Below are 17567 nucleotides of genomic sequence, written 5' to 3' on the forward strand. Positions count from 1 at the left end.
TCTGTTTCCTGTGTCAAAATCTTTATCTTGTCTTCTCATTCCTGTCTTCTGCTCCGCTCTGTCCCCCACTCCCCGCTAAGAGGAGAAAGATGTTCATTGATAAGCTGTGTTCTTTACCAACGGCGTCTTGTACAATCAACTCCAGAGCAAACAAACGAAAGCCAGTTGTTTCCCCATGTCTGTGTTTACCTCCCTGCACATGTTGCACAAAATGTACTGTGGGATTTCACACTGAACTAAATTTTCTTCTATTGCTATGCCTGTTTATCCGTCTTTGTCTGTCTTGCCGTCTGGTTTGTCTTCGCCTTTGTCTGTCTGTCTGTCTCTCTTTGTCTCTGTGTTAAATGAATGAAAATGCGTAACGTTTTCATGAAGTTGAAAATATAATGAATGAATAAATAAATAAATAAATAAATAAATAAAAAATAAATGAATGAATGAATGAATGAAAGAATGAATAACTAAATGAATAGATAAATAATAAATAAATGCATAAATAAATACATAAATAGATTAATAGAAAATAAACAAATTACATTTTGACTCCAAATCATATCTTTTTCTCTCTATTCTATTTTGCTGCTTTTCTCATTCTGAACTGCACCCCCATGTCACCAAAGCTGACATCAAAAAGTTCAGTTCTCTCCCTCTCTCTCTCTCTCTCTTTCTCTCTTGGCGATACTGATAGTTGGAATTTCGAATCACTGTCCGTTCTCTTACATTAATTTATACTATCATAGTATATTCATCCGGTGAGCTCACTTCGCCGATACTGAGAGGCTACCTGAGTCGTGTGTTAAAACAGCGAACACGTCATGCAGAAACTGACAAACGAAGACAGGTAACTACAGGTGAATACTGCTCAGCGTTTCCTATTGTCTCGCGCACACAGGTGAACAGTAGGAACGTGAACAGAAACGGAGGTGGCGATAAAGCGAGGACCGCGTGCAGCATGCACTTAACTCATGTTGAACCGACGACAACAAAGAAAGTATTGTCCCTGGTTCAGTTCTGTAGGCAAACCAACTTTTGTAATTAAAAACGAAACTAGCAGACACAAAACGTGAGTGGCTTTGCACTGCAATGAAGCGATTTCCCCGGGGAGGGCAGCCTGAATTTCACACTAATAAATCTGTCGTAAGAAAATGCAATGCAACAAGACTACAATACACTAGTTAATGTGACAATAAATAATTATCATGGCTGCTGTATCGACAAGATCTTCACAAGATTTCACAAAATGCCCCTTGACTGCTATGACCGTAGTACACACCGTCATGGTGACGTCACTTATGGCATTTTGAAAGAAGGGAAAAAACTCTAGAAGGCTGAAAATTCAAACATTTGATCCAGAGTGGTATGTCTCCAGACCATTTTCTCAGTAATTAGCCGATTGTTGTGGGTATTGATTTATGACTTGAAAAGCGCTTTTTACTGTCTTTTTCCCGGCAGGTATGGGGTTGAAGGATGCTCCAGTCTAACGGGTTTTAAAGCAAACTGAATAAATGTGTGAAAACGGCATTGGCGACAAGAACATAGACATAATGGTATCAGAGGTGTAATATTCTTGGGAAGCACTGCAATTATACTGCAGGTATACATTTGACAAAATATAATTGTTTAACATCATACCGTCAAAACGAATACACTAGTAGATAGACAGATAGATAGATTGGTTGTTCGATCGATTGATTGATTGATTGACACTTCACTGTGAAGTATTTCATTTCTTAGAAATGGAACATCTCTGCATTTTCGAGCGTGATATTCTTTGTTCTCCATATGCGTTTATTTATTTATTTTTGTATACTTTTTCGTGTGTGTGTGTGTGTGTGTGTGTGTGTGTGTGTGTGTGTGTGTGTGTGTGTGTGTGTGTGTGATTTTCCCCTTTTCAAATCCATTAGTATCGCTAGTATTGCATTGTTGCAGCCAATTCTGTGCACACACTATTATATTGCAGTAATACACTTTATAAGCTTTGTGCGCAATTCTTTGTTCATCACCTTCTCACCAACATTCGTACTCACTGTCCATAACATGAGGGCAGTAACGATGGTCCAACTTTCTAGTGTTGATTGCTGCATTGTATTGTACATCTTAATTAACAAACAAAAGTTGTTTAAATCAAACACTCACGTCAACACCTGGGCGCAATAGCCGAGTGGTTAAAGCGTTGGACTTTCAATCTGAGGGTCCCAGGTTTGAATCTCGGTAACGGCGCCTGGTGTGTAAAGTGTGTAGATTTCTCCGATTTTTCAGGTCAACACATGTGCAGACCTGCTAGTGCCTGAACCCCCTTCGTATGTATACGCACGCAGAAGATCAAATACACACGTTGAAGGTCCTGTAATCCATGTCAGCGTTCGGAAGGACATGGAAACAAGAACATAACCAGCACACACACCCCTGAAAACGGAGTATGGCTGCCTACATGGTGGGGATAAATGAACAAAATCGGTCAAACACGTATAATGTTACATGTCTGTCTAAGTGTGTATATGTGTGCACGCCTGAAACCTGATTCAATGACACAGGAAACGAATGATGAGCGCCCAATGGCAGCCGTCATTCGGTTCTACCCAGGTAGGCAGCCTGTTGTGCAAATGACCCCGAGTTTGTAAAGCACTTCGAGCTTGGTATCCTACCGAGGTTGTATGTATGATAGTCAGTCGTATCCGACTATGACCATCAGAACAGCAGAGGAGGCAACTGCTGTCCCGACTGTCTGAGCTAGAATTTGATTATAGTGGAGAGTGTCTTGCCCATGTTACATCCCCACTCGCTCAGCTAAGAGGGATTGTGGACTGTCAACTAGCCCCCCAGGCTGCAGCACTAAAAGCCCGTACGATTTTACCTCCTAGTTTGAGAGTCATAGCCCTTCACAAAAGACAAAGCTGTAAATGATTTTGCATTGCAATGGAGAAACCATGGTAAATACAGCTCTCACTTTGCTGTTGGCCCAACTGTAAACTTATGTCGGTCGGGACAGCAGTTGCCTCCTCTGCTGTTCTGGATGGTCATAGTCGGACACGACTGACTATCATACCGACCGAGGATAGGCGCTATGTGTGTATCCCTATCAAACCACGTGGCGCTGTGCGGGCAGATGGCGGCGGAGGCGGAGGACAAGGACAACCTGGCGGAGCAGACCCGGCAGCATGGGAAGCGGGTGAGGTACGGGGAGGTGGTGCAGCTCAAACACATCTTCTCCAACAAGTACGTGCACATGAACACCACGCACACCAGCAAGAAGGACAAGAACAACATGAAGGTCAGTCAGTCACACTGCACTCCACGGGGAGGGAGGGGGGAGGGGGGAGATGTCCGCCGGAAAGATCCGTTCTGCTGTTGTTCTGTGTGTGACCGTGTGTTGTGGTGTGGACTGTGTGACACACTGTGGTGTGGTGTGGACTGTGTGACACACTGTGGTGTGGTGTGGTGTGGGCTGTGTGACACACTGTGGTGTGGTGTGTTGTGGTGTGGTGTGTTGTGGTGTGGTGTGACACACTGTGGTGTGGTGTTGTGTGGTGTGGTGTGACACACTGTGGTGTGGTGTGGACTGTGTGACACACTGTGGTGTGGTGTGGACTGTGTGACACACTGTGGTGTGGTGTTGTGTGGTGTGGACTGTGTGACACACTGTGGTGTGGTGTGGTGTGGGCTGTGTGACACACTGTGGTGTGGTGTGGTGTGGGCTGTGTGACACACTGTGGTGTGGTGTGGTGTGGGCTGTGTGACACACTGTGGTGTGGTGTGGTGTGGGCTGTGTGACACACTGTGGTGTGGTGTGGTGTGGTGTGGGCTGTGTGACACACTGTGGTGTGGTGTGTTGTGGTGTGGTGTGACACACTGTGGTGTGGTGTGGGCTGTGTGACACACTGTGTTGTGGTGTGGTGTGTTGTGGTGTGGTGTGACACACTGTGGTGTGGTGTGGTGTGGACTGTGTGACACACTGTGGTGTGGTGTGGGCTGTGTGACACACTGTGGTGTGGTGTGTTGTGGTGTGGTGTGACACTGTTGTGTGGTGTGGTGTGGTGTGGTGTGACACACTGTGGTGTGGTGTGGTGTGGTGTGACACACTGTTGTGTGGTGTGGTGTGGTGTGGTGTGACACACTGTGGTGTGGTGTGGGCTGTGTGACACACTGTGGTGTGGTGTGTTGTGGTGTGGTGTGACACACTGTTGTGTGGTGTGGTGTGGTGTGGTGTGACACACTGTGGTGTGGTGTGGGCTGTGTGACGCACTGTGGTGTGGTGTGGTGTGGTGTGGTGTGGTGTGACACACTGTGGTGTGGTGTGTTGTGGTGTGGTGTGACACACTGTGGTGTGGTGTGGGCTGTGTGACACACTGTGGTGTGGTGTGTTGTGGTGTGGTGTGACACACTGTGGTGTGGTGTGGGCTGTGTGACACACTGTGGTGTGGTGTGGTGTGGGCTGTGTGACACACTGTGGTGTGGTGTGGGCTGTGTGACACACTGTGGTGTGGTGTGGACTGTGTGACACACTGTGGTGTGGTGTGTTGTGGTGTGACACACTGTGGTGTGGTGTGGACTGTGTGACACACTGTGGTGTGGTGTGGTGTGACACACTGTGGTGTGGCGTGGTGTGACACACTGTGGTGTGGTGTGGTGTGGTGTGGTGTGACACACTGTGGTGTGGTGTGGGCTGTGTGACACACTGTGGTGTGTTGTGGTGTGGTGTGGTGTGACACACTGTGGTGTGGTGTCGGCTGTGTGACACACTGTGGTGTGGTGTGTTGTGGTGTGGTGTGACACACTGTGGTGTGGTGTGGGCTGTGTGACACACTGTGGTGTGTTGTGGTGTGGGCTGTGTGACACACTGTGGTGTGTTGTGGTGTGGTGTGACACACTGTGGTGTGGTGTGGTGTGGTGTGGTGTGACACACTGTGGTGTGGTGTGTTGTGGTGTGGTGTGACACACTGTGGTGTGGTGTGGTGTGGTGTGGTGTGACACACTGTGGTGTGGTGTGTTGTGGTGTGGTGTGACACACTGTGGTGTGGTGTGTTGTGGTGTGGTGTGACACACTGTGGTGTGGTGTGGGCTGTGTGACACACTGTGGTGTGTTGTGGTGTGGTGTGACACACTGTGGTGTGGTGTGGGCTGTGTGACACACTGTGGTGTGTTGTGGTGTGGTGTGACACACTGTGGTGTGGTGTGGGCTGTGTGACACACTGTGGTGTGGTGTGGTGTGGGCTGTGTGACACACTGTGGTGTGGTGTGGTGTGACACACTGTGGTGTGGTGTGGGCTGTGTGACACACTGTGGTGTGGTGTGTTGTGGTGTGGTGTGGTGTGGGCTGTGTGACACACTGTGGTGTGGTGTGGTGTGGTGTGACACACTGTGGTGTGGTGTGGTGTGACACACTGTGGTGTGGTGTGGGCTGTGTGACACACTGTGGTGTGGTGTGGTGTGGTGTGACACACTGTGGTGTGGTGTGGGCTGTGTGACACACTGTGGTGTGTTGTGGTGTGGTGTGGTGTTGGCTGTGTGACACACTGTGGTGTGGTGTGGTGTGGTGTGGTGTGGGCTGTGTGACACACTGTGGTGTGTTGTGGTGTGGTGTGGTGTGGGCTGTGTGACACACTGTGGTGTGGTGTGGTGTGGTGTGGCGTGGTGTGGTGTGGTGTGGTGTGGTGTGGGTTGTGTGACACACTGTGGTGTGGCGTGGTGTGGTGTGGGCTGTGTGTGACAGTGTGGTGTGGTGTGGTGTGGGCTGTGTGACACACTGTGGTGTGGCGTGGTGTGGTGTGGGCTGTGTGACACACTGTGGTGTGGTGTGGTGTGGTGTGGGTTGTGTGACACACTGTGGTGTGGCGTGGTGTGGCGTGGGCTGTGTGTGACAGTGTGGTGTGGTGGTTTCATTCCACCACTATGTAATGTTGTACAATACAAACAAATATCTCTCTCTCTCTCTCTCTCTCTCTCTCTCTCCAAACAAACAAAATTATTTCAAAGGATTCGTCTCCATCTCTCTCTCTATCCATGCTTTTCCTCTCCCTCTCCCCACCTCTCTCCTTCCCTCCCTGCCGACCCCCCACCCCCACCCCGTTCTCTGTGTTCCCTCTCCTCTCCCTCATTGACTTCTTTACTGAGGGAAACACACGGAGTGGAAACAGTGAGGGCAGGACATGAGGATGGACTGTCACTGTGTCCATCAGAACAGCAGAGGAGGCAACTGCTGTCCCAACTATCTGATCTAGAATTTGATTATAGCGGTGAGGGACCTGCCCAAGCTACATCCCCACTCTCTCGGCCAAGAGGGTTTTAGGACAGTCGGCACTGGGATAGTTCCCAAAGGCCAGCTAGCCCCCAAAGCTGCAGCACTAAGAGCCGGTGCATTTTTGCCTCATAGTTTGCGAGTCCTTCGCAAAAGATTAAGCTGTTCATAAAATTCCCATTGTGGTGGGGGAAACGTTGTCATACAGCTCTCACCTCACTTTGGTGTTGATAACAACCTGACTGTATATAACTGTTGTTGATGTTGCAGGTGTCCTTGGTGGAGTTCAACGCCAAGAACGCCCAGTTCCGCATCTTGCCGCGCTACAAAGTGAAGTCGGAAGGAGAAGTGGTGAGTGGCCAGTACTGTGACTGTGCAGTGACAATCTGTGGCCAGTACTGTGACTGTACAGTGACAATCTGTGGCCAGTACTGTGACTGTACAGTGACAATCTGTGGCCAGTACTGTGACTGTGCAGTGACAATCTGTGGCCAGTACTGTGACTGTACAGTGACAATCTGTGGCCAGTACTGTGACTGTACAGTGACAATCTGTGGCCAGTACTGTGACTGTACAGTGACAATCTGTGTCATACATGTTCGTTAGGTTGTCAAAAGTTCGAGGAAACTGGGGAAAACCTCTTTTCTAATTGCCTTAAAACCTTGTAAAATATCGCTTGTGTTTGTAAAATTTTGTAAATTTGATGTTGTCCTCTTCGAAATAGTTAAAAGAATTAATACATATTTAATAAATATTAAAACAGCTAAGAGGTTTTTGTCTCTCCGACGGGGCTCTGCCTATACCGGTGTTTTGGGTCACGACTCGAGTGGCCGTCACTGGAAGAGTGAAGAATAGAGATGTCGTGCAGATCCAAGGCAACTTGACATTGGCGGCGATTTGGGGGGGGGGGGGGGGAAGTGGTCGTTTTGATTCGCTTGTACTGCTTATATGACATATATACTTGGCTCGTTCCAGCTATATATCTCTCTCTGTCTCTGTCTGTCTGTCTGTCTGTCACTGTCACTGTCTCTGTCTCTCTGTCTGTCTGTCTCTGTCTCTGTCTCTGTCTCTCTCTGTCTCTGTCCCTCTCTCTTTCTCTCTCTTTCTCTCTCTCTCTCTCTGTGCTCATTTCTAGGTTTCCGTTTCTCTCTATATATCTTCTATTAGTGTACGTGGCGCGTGCACATGTAAGCGCACGCGCAAAGAGGATGCCAATTTTCTGGAATCCATACCAGTTTGTGTTTGTACAAGTCTCCTGTCTGTTGACTCCGGTGATACCTATCAGCTGAAACTGACACGGACAGTCTGGAACAGTCTTTCTGATGTTCTTTGGATGTGGCTCATGTCGGTTTATTGCATTGCGTACCTGACGTTTGACCTGCATGGCTGTGTGCATGATGCTGGGTACAGCAGTACACGGCAGTGGTCTGTAGGCTTCGTTTGGTTGTTGACGTTGTTGTGTTGTTTTAATGGTTATCGTCACTGCATATTAATAATTGGTGATGGTGGAGGTTCTTTTTTCTCTCTTGGTTTCTTTCTTTCTGTGTGTGTGTGTGTGTGCGTGCGTGCGTGCGTGCGTGCGTGTGTGTGTGTGTGTGTGTTTGTGTGTGTTTGCGCGCGCCTGCGTGTGAGTGTGTGTGTATGTTTGTGTGCGTGTGTGTATGTGTATATGTGTGTGTTTGCGCGCACGTGCATGTGAGTGTGTGTGCGTGTATGTTTGTGTGAGTGTGTGTATGTTTGTGTACGTGGGTTTGTGTGTGTGTGTGTGTGTTTGTGTCTGTGCATGCGTACGCGCATGCATTTGAGCGAAGGTGCGTGCGCACATGAGTGTGTAAGCGTGCATGCGCGCGCGCGGCTCGTGCGTGTGTGTATGTGTATATGTGTGTACACGTGCGTGCGTGAGTGCTTGAAGGTGGAAATGCGCAGAAGAAAGGATTTGGTATTCTTTCTTTTTTGTTTTTGTTGCTGTTGTTGTTATCGTTGTTTCTTGCCGTTTTTCGTTTCTCTCTAGAAAGCTCACTCCAGGTAAATGAATTAGCCGTGATTCACCAAGCAGCCGGGAGAAACCCCAGGAACCTCTTTTAGGAACACCACCCCCGGTCCCCCTACCACCAGCACACTTTTAGCTGTTTCCACGCCACGCCTGATCAACAAGTCTCCATCCCTCAAAGTAAAACGAAAGTAAAGGGGGGACAAGGCAAAACTTTAAAGCAAAACAAATGAGAGGAAAATACCGTGGTCATATTTTGATTACGTAAGCGTGTTAACACACCACCATTAATCAATGTTTCCTTTCTTTAATGTAATATTCAGTTGGTTTTGTGTGTGTGTTTTTTTTTAAACAACAGTAGAATAAAGTGTTATGAATGACAAAAATAAACAAACCGACAGTACAAAGCGGAAAAAATAGTGTCATATTTTGATTGCGTTCCGAGAAATGTGGATGAAGCGCTGATGTTTTTAGGTCAACATGCATTTCATTGTACGTTTGTGTTGTGGAAAAGATAAGAATTGAACGTACTCAGGTTTCGTGCGAACTTTTTTTTTTTATCTTCTTCTTTTCATTTGTCAGTGCGACGATTGATTAATTTCTTCAGCTTTTGCAGAGGTTCTCTCTCTCTCTCTCTCTCTCTCTCTCTTTATGCTGCCCCGTCATCTGCACCGTTTCAGTGGCATTACTCCCACCCGCTCATTTAGATTCCCTCATACACGGCCATATCCGGGTTCGTCCATCACAGTTCCAGCGTCGGCAGTCCGCAGGGAACAATCGATGTTAGGTCGCTAGGAGGCCACACACCAGAGGAGACCCTGCACTGCTACTGAGTCACTTCGGTGGTGTTCAGTGGTGCCTGTTCTGATTTAACGTACTTGGGACAGCAGAGTTATTAAATTCGGCACGAATGTTTTACTTTCACATTTGCTCCTGTTTTATGAAAGGTTTGGGTGGAGGTATATTGTATCAGGGAATAGGTGTATTTTATCTGGACAATAATAATTACGAAACACAGATATACACGTGGGGATGTTTAAATTGACTGCCTCACATCCCTGCACACAAACTGTGAGAGCATCACAGAGACTCCATCGTCAGTGGTGTTCCTTCAGTGCAGACAGAGAAATAAACACGGCCCGTGGAGAAAGAAGCGATGATTCCCATCTGTTTAGTTCCGTCGTCAAGGGCCCATTTCCAGGGCAAAAATGTATGTTGGCGCGTTAACACACGTACGTGCACACACGCACACGCTTGTGTATGTGTATGTGGGTGGGTGGGTACGTTGGTGGGTTTGAGATGGATGCGTGCGCGCGCGCGCGTGTGTGTGTGCGTGTGTGTGTGTGTGCGTGCGTGTGTGTGTGCGTGTGTGTGTGCGTGTGTGTGTGTGTGCGTGCGTGTGTGTGACGATTTTGGAAACTCAGGAACCAGTTCTCATTCATTGTGTACTCGGGATTTCTTTCTTTTTAATTTTTTTTTTTAAATAACGAAGCAAGTCACGTGGTCCGTGAAGTTTCTTTTTTATTTTCGTAATTAGTACTATTGCTCACATTCCTTTTATATCAGTTAGTACTATTGTTCACATTCCTTTTATCTTAATTAGTACTATTGTTTACATTCCTTTTATCTCAGTGCTATTGTTCACATTCCTTTTATCTTAATTATTACTATTGTTCACATTCCCTTTATCTTAATTAGTACTATTTTTCACGTTCCTTTTATCTTAATTGGTGTTATTGTTCACATTCCTTTTATCTCAATTAGTACTATTGTTCACATTTCTTTTATCTTAATTGGTGCTATTGTTCACATTCCTTTATCTTAATTAGTACTGTTGTTCACATTCCTTTTATTTTTATTGCATTGATGGGTATGCTGAGAGCACGAAACGAGTTTACCTGGCTATGTGTGTGTGTGTGTGTGTGTGCGTGCGTGTGTGTGTGTGTGTGTGCACAGGTACAACTGTACGACCAGATCGTCTTCGAGAGCGTCAAGTCCCCGGGCCACTACTTCCACGCCAGTGAGGCTTACCAGATTGACCACTTCTCTTACGGGTAGGTACCCCCACCCCACCCCTTCGTCATCCCTTAGCAATACAGAAACTTGGAGTTGCCTTAGGTTCTGCAAAGTAGGGAGGGAGGTGGCATCATGGTTAAAACGTTGATCTGCCATTACAGTGTCTGTCAGGGTTTGGGTTCGAATCCTGGTATCGCCATTTCTCTCAAGTTTGACTGGACAATGAAACTGGGCGTCCAGACATTCGGAGGAGACGATAAACCGAGGTCCAGTGTGCAGCACGCACTTCCAAAGAACCCATGACAAGACAAGTGTTGCACAGTTCCAGAGAAGAAATCCACTGACAGGTACCCCAGTATGTATGTGCATGCACTCCAGGCCTGACCAGGCATCTGTCTAGCAGATGTGATGTAGCCTGTATGGAGCCTCCTTGAGAAACTGAAACTGTGCACAGTCCAAACTGCCCAGAGTTCGACCTTGACCTCACCCCGACAGGTCGAACTTTTCAAGGTTTCAACCCTCACTGTACGAGAAAATGACTTCAGAATGTAGACCTCTACGTGAGTTTTATCGCAAAGATCCGCAGTATGTATGGTAGTCGTGTTCGACTATGACCATCAGAACAGCAGAGGAGGCAACTGCTGTCCCGACAAATGTGGGCTAGAATTTGATTATAGTGGAAAATGTCTTGCCCGCACTCTTTCGGCCAAGAGGGTTTTAGGACAGTCGGCGTTGGGGTGGTTCCCAAAGGCCAACTAGCCCCCCAAAGCTGCAGCACAAAGAGCTAGTGCAGCCTTGCCTCTTTATTTGAGAGTCATAGTCCTTCACAAAAGACTAAGCTGTAAATGATTTCCCATTGCAATAGAGAAACCATTGAAGCGCAGTGGGCTGTTGACTGATGAATTGACGCTACTTTCTGCACTTTGGAGAGTGTTCGCGCCTCGACACTTCCACAAAAGCCAGCAGTTTGCCGAAGTGCAGCACTGTTCGTTGTAACAGAAGGCCAGTCCGTGCGGAATGAGCGAACAAAACGTGCCGAGTGTTGGATGAATCACTGGACGGGCCATTTAGTGCTCAGGTATCTGATGAACCATGCATGTGTGTGATTTGGTGGTCACGATTCATGGAGAGACTGTCATTGGAAAAAGGCGGACGGGGTACATGGGAGATGGAGAGGGTGGAGGGGGTAGGGTGCTGGAGGGGGTCTGGAGGTGGTGGTGGGAGGTGGGGGGGGGGGGGCTGTAGGCGTAGCTACGGGTTTCCAGAACCGAGGGCACTGAGTATGTGTTCACGTCAGCATGGTGGAGCGAATGTTGGGAGTGCACGAGGAGTGTGGCGGGGGGGGGGGGGGGAGGTTGGGGGTCGGGGGTGAGAGATCTTGTGTAGGTGGTGTCCTGCACGTGCTGAACCAGAACTGGCTCCAGTGAACGTGTCCTAACAGCGGTGGCCAAGTGATTAACACTGGGACTAGGAAGCGAGTACCAGTGTTGACGGGTTTGAATTTCTGAACCGGACCGGGAATTTTATTATTTCGTCCACGAAACCTGGCAATATCTTCAGTTTTCCCCCTGAAGACGGAGTGAGCAGTGTTCACAAGGCGTGGACGTTCAGTCCGTCAGTCGCACAGAGGAGTGAAGGGAGAAACGTGCATGTTGCCCCGGACCTTAAGTGGTGGTCATGATGAGTCTTTCGGATGAGAGCTCCCGTATGCAGCATGCGCTTAAAGCACGTAAAAGAGCCCCCGGCAACAATAGTGAAACAAATACACCTTCAGGCAGAAAAAAAGAAAGAAAGAAAAAAGGGTGACATTGTTCTGTGGATATGCGCTTTCCCCGGGAATAGCAGTCAGAATATCTCAAAGAAATCTGTTGTGACAATACAATACAATACAATGCAATACAATGCAATGCCACATCAAGCCATACCATGCAACACAAAATAAATACATTTATAAAGCAACGCAGCACAACACAATACAACCAGTGCAGAGTCCTTTTTGAGGGTGGTGTCCCAAAGGACTCGTTGACTGCACGGACTGGGCATGTGTGCACTGACAGCCAGTGTGAGTCTAGACAGAAAGCAGCACCGCTGAACAGTGCAGAAATGAATGAGAGCGGCTACATCGCGTCTGTCCCCTTACCTCCTGACCCCCACCAAAGAAAAAAAAGAAAAAAAAATCGGACAAAATTAAATGGGCAAACGAAAGCAACAAAAAATGGAAAAAAAAAGAAAAAAAAAGATTGTTCGCTCGCGCGCGCGCGCACACACACACACACACACACACACACAGAAAGAGAGAGAGAGAGAGAGACCCCACAGACGGAACACACGGTTGCTCTTTAGCCAGGTTTTAAGTGAGAGGTGTTCAGTGCACGGTTCGCTGGAGCAATTGATCATCTGGCTCCCTTTAGAGTTCTGTCCCTTTTCTGCTGCTTTAGCTGACCCCCCTACCCCGTCCACCCCCTTTCCCCCAAACTCCCACCCCCTTCACACACACACACACACACACGCACATAATTCTTCCCAACTACTCTCATGGCTTAACATCACAGCATCATCAGGCAGCGCGGCTCAGACCACTTGGTTCTATTATCGTTTGTGTTCTCCATCACTGCATGTTGCAGATAATTGCATCGATATGTCCCCCTACCCCTCCACACTCTTTCACTTTTTTCGGGGGTGAGGGAGGGGGGTGGGGTATGTGTGGAGATGGGAAACGAAGCTGGGAGGTGGGGTGAGGCAAAGGTAATGGTGGGAAGGGTGAATGGGTTAGGGCTGGACGGAGGAAGAGGGTGGCGGAGAGATGTGTGTGTGTGTGTGTGTGTGTGTGTGTGTGTGTGTGTGTGTGCGAAAGACAGAGAGAGAGAGAGGGAGACAGACAGACAGATAGGGACAGACAGACAGATTCAGAGTGAGAGTGGGAGGAGGGGGCGGAGGGGGTATGCGAATGATTTTTGTTGTGTTGTCAGGCCCTTTTGTAGCTCATCCACAAGGGGGACGGGGGTGGGGGGAGAGGGGGAGGGAGGGGAGGGGGGATGTGTATACGTAAGAAATCTAGCGAAATGATGGGGATGTGCGCACTGTACACAACATTCGACAAATCACATGTTACACGAAGACGGAGGTAAAACAAACGGTGTTGTCTGTCGCTTCACACCATTCTCACCGCACAGCTGGAAACAGAACCACACTGCCAAGCCACTTATACCACACCCATATCAGGATTTCCTTTCATGGCACTTTTACAAGCGCTCGGGAAGATGCCCTTGAAGACAGCTCACAGTCCAGTTTCTTGGCTGTCTTCAACACAAGACATTCACTGGCCACAGGCATCTCCCGGCTGTACATTTTCTTGCGTCAGTGCACGCAGTTCAGTGTCATGTTGGGAACTAGTTGGCATCGTTCAGGTCAGTTCTGTCCGTGCTTTGGGGAGCACGAGGACCAGGTCTTCCACCTCACACTTTTCGGCGTCACTCGGTGTGCCTGCACACGTGGCTTCGTCGTGAAGATCTGTCACTGCACGTGCATCTGTGTCACATAGTGTGATGTCAGTGTGCCAGGTCGTCACGCCGTGCGTCGCTCAGTGACAGGGTGCAGAGGAAGGGAAGTGGTCGTCGTTCAGAAACATGTGTATAAAATAAAATACTTAAGGTATCATGACATTGAAGTGTGTGTGTGTGTGTGTGTGTGTGTGTGTGTGTGTGTGTGTGAGAAAGAGAGAGAGAGAGAGAGAGAGAGAGAGAGAGAGAGAGAGAGAGAGAGAGTGTGTATTCCATCCCTGACTCTCGTTATGTGTGTTGTGTGACACAGGGCAGAATTGAACCTGGGGGTGGAGCGGTCCAGCTTCACGCTGATCGGCAGTTACCGGGAAACCGCGGAGCAGAGCCGCTTTGTCCGGGTAAGACTTGAAAGCTCTACAGAAACCGAACGAACAGACAAACCAACTAACCAACCAACCAGTTAACCGAGCCACAGACTCTACACACCAACTGGACACCAGAACACCATGTTATATAAATCACGCATGCTTCCGGAACTTGCATACTTTGAACACGAATAACAATTTAAATAAAAAGCATCCCCCTCCCCCTCGCCCCCAGAACAACCCCTTTGCCAGCTTGTTCACTCTCATCCAAGAACTGTGACGACTTCATCCACAAGGTAAAATGCACGTGACATCCACCCCCAATCTCAGGATTCCTCAAGACCGCCACTCAGACTTCACCCCACTGCAGACAGCCAGAGACCAGGACTTCACCCCACTGCAGACAGCCAGAGACCAGGACTTCACCCCACTGCAGACAGCCAGAGACCAGGACTTCACCCCACTGCAGACAGCCAGAGACCAGGACTTCACCCCACTGCAGACAGCCAGAGACCAGGACTTCACCCCACTGCAGACAGCCAGAGACCAGGACTTCACCCCACTGCAGACAGCCAGAGACCCCTCCCCTTCAGGACGTCAAATGGACCCCCAACCCAGATAGACAGTCCAGACTCTACTCCTTCGAACAAGCCAGGACTCCCCAATGGAACACCAGATGGCCCCCACACCCGGACTCCGCTCCTTCCGGCAATGAATTCTTCACAATACCAAGACTGCAGCACTGAACAACCTAACGTAAGGACACAAGAGTAGTGTAGGCCATTCAGCACAACTCCACCGCAGCCCCTGTCTAACAGAACGCCGGCCAGACTTGATCCACGGACAGGCAGACAGCCAGACGTGATCCACGGACAGACAGACAGACAGACTTGATCCACGGACAGGCAGACAGCCAGACGTGGTCCACGGACAGACAGCCAGACTTGATCCACGGACAGACAGCCAGGAGGCCACTCCCGATCAGCATCCCACAGCGATCTCCACAAGTGAACAACACCATGACCCCAGCACCCAACACTCGACTTTCTGGGTGTGCGCCAAGAGGTCGTTACTCGGAATCTTTTCTTTTTTTTTCTTTTTTTTAACTGAATTTGTTTCACAATTTGGCCATTTATGGTCAGAATCTGATCAGACTATTAAACTCAACTTTCCCCCTGTGCTCCCTGCATGCCTTGCAACAGCAGCAAGCCTTCCCCAGCCCTCGTCAGCAGGGATGTCCCATGGTGAACCCTCACCGTGACAGTCATCATCACTGTTTGTCTCCGCTTGTCATCACCTGGCGTGCACCTTGATCCTCAAATTAAAAAGCGAAACAATAAGAATGTATGGTGTGTGTGTGTGTGTGTGTGTGTGTGTGTGTGTGTGTGTGTGTTGGTTTTTTTACGCGCTGTTTATATGTTGAGTTCTCATTACCTGTTTTAACAGTTTTCCCTTCTTAAGACAATCTATTGTTATTTACCGGAAGTGTGTTATTTCATTTTCAGTTTTGTCCGGTCTTCAACGTACTCAGCAACGTACAAACAGTGTGGTCAGTTTGGTTTGGTGTTTTTTTTTATTCAAGATTCCCAAATGATCTCGGCACGTGTTAAACGAAAGACGTTTGCCAAAATGGTTGAAGCAAACCTTGGGTATTCTAATACGATTCGATCAGAATCAGAATGTGTTGCGTACCCACTAAAGATTCGATCACTGTAGTATCTACTTACTTTGCACAGTAGGTGTGTCACTAGCAATGAAGACACAGAGCAGACAAGAAAGGCGAGTGTACATACGGACAATGAACAAATGTGGAAGATCAACCAGCCCCCGTGGCGAAGTGGTTAGCGTCGCGGACTGACTGCTGGGAGGACGCGTGTTCGAATCCCAGCGGAGGTGGATTTTTCGGCCCGTGGATGGCTCCTACCCAGAGTTAGTGTGCTGTGGGCTTAAGTGAGAGACTGGGACCACACAGTCGAATATCATCCACCTCATGGATGCGTCTTTGGGTGTGTTGCTCTAATTACCTGACGAACACTGCAAGTGTCTGTATCTCTCGGGCGATGTCGCCAGGACATCATTATGAAAGGAAGCGTAGAGCACAGCCTTGTCACGTAGTCCCAAACTAAAATGGACCTTCATAGCAACATCATCATCATCATCATCATCATCGTCATTCTCCTCTTCCTTCATCATTACCAATATAAACAAAAAAAAGTCCCAAAGTCTGTGGCCTTTCATGCCCTGGTGTCATGGTGACCTCAGTTTCGATACCCCTCCACTTCCGTACTTGGAGTGAATCTTGTCAAGGTCTTCAGTGTCGGTAGATTCATGGGGACCTGCCGTTGGAGGGACGTGGTGGCGGTCTCCACGCTGGGAGGGACGCTCACTGAGTCTGGCTCCGCGACTAAGCCATTATTGTCGTCAGTAGGGGGGCTTAGTAGGGGGGCTTTGTAGGAGGTATCCTAAGTAAGTTAAATCAGAACAGGCACCACTGAACACCGAAGTGACTCAGCAGCAGTGCAGGGTCATCCTCTAGTGTGTGGCCTCCTGGCGACCTAACATTGATGGTTCCCTGCGGACTGCCGTCGCTGTGAGTGTGATGGACGAACCCGGGTGTGGCCGTGTATGGGTGCCTCGGAATGAGCGGCGTGGGAGTAATGCCACTGAAACGGGGCAGATGACGGGGCAGCAAAAAAAAAGAAAAAGAAAAAAAAAGTGGAAGATCAGGGCGTCATGTTTTCTGTGTGGGTTGCAGGGAGGGTCTGTGATACGACTGTTCCACAAAGAGCTGGAGGCATACCTGGTGGCTGAGGGACTCTTTGATGAAGTCGTCACAGAAGATGGTGTGTGTGTGTGTGTGTGTGTGTGCTGCAGCCTCTTCGCCTGTTTGACTGCCTGTCTCCTATGAGCATAGCTATATAATATGTCTTTGAGCCATGAAGTTAGCATGATCCGTCTAATTGAATTGTTTTCAACACAGAAATTGTCAGATTTGAAAAAAAAAAAAAAAAAAGATTTCCGGGAACAGATTTAGCTGTTCGTTCTGGATTTTAGCACGCAGATTGAATCCCGCCATCCGTGTGTAGTTTTATATTGTTGAACAAACTTAAATTTCGGATTTTTTGTGTTCTGAATTTGTTTTTCTTTTTGAAGCTTGGTTTTCGGTTTTGATGATAATCTTCTGGCACTAATTCGATGGTAAGATCATTGATGACTTGTATGAACTGAAAACTACTTGTTCGGTGTCTGGCACTTTGTTGTGATGACAGTTATACGGTTGTGTCTGACGCTCTGTGCTATAAATAATGATGACGTGACTCACTGTGCAGTTCATTTCCGCATCCGGGCCATCGACCAGCACCGACCCAAGTCCCTGTCTCCATCCACTTCCGGCATCACGTACTGGCAGATCGAGGCTGAGCACAGCATTCTGGATGGTAGGTGCAGGGTGTGATGTGTAC

The 17567-nt window shown here is 48.3% G+C and overlaps 1 protein-coding gene across 5 annotated transcripts in view; it reads left to right on the top strand.

The window, feature by feature from the left end:
• The window catches only part of LOC143286064 (inositol 1,4,5-trisphosphate-gated calcium channel ITPR3-like), a 392528-nt gene that overhangs the window by 264118 nt on the left and 110843 nt on the right, over window positions 1-17567 (top strand). For all 5 annotated transcript variants that reach the window (XM_076593621.1, XM_076593622.1, XM_076593624.1 and 2 more), the window contains exons 5-10: window positions 3107-3271; window positions 6506-6586; window positions 10182-10279; window positions 14052-14139; window positions 16862-16949; window positions 17436-17543. In XM_076593621.1, coding sequence (XP_076449736.1) covers window positions 3107-3271; window positions 6506-6586; window positions 10182-10279; window positions 14052-14139; window positions 16862-16949; window positions 17436-17543 — 628 coding nt within the window. The remainder of the gene's footprint in view (window positions 1-3106; window positions 3272-6505; window positions 6587-10181; window positions 10280-14051; window positions 14140-16861; window positions 16950-17435; window positions 17544-17567) is intronic.

Source organism: Babylonia areolata, chromosome 9 (assembly GCF_041734735.1).
Source record: "Babylonia areolata isolate BAREFJ2019XMU chromosome 9, ASM4173473v1, whole genome shotgun sequence".
Taxonomy (NCBI): Eukaryota; Metazoa; Mollusca; class Gastropoda; order Neogastropoda; family Buccinidae; genus Babylonia; species Babylonia areolata.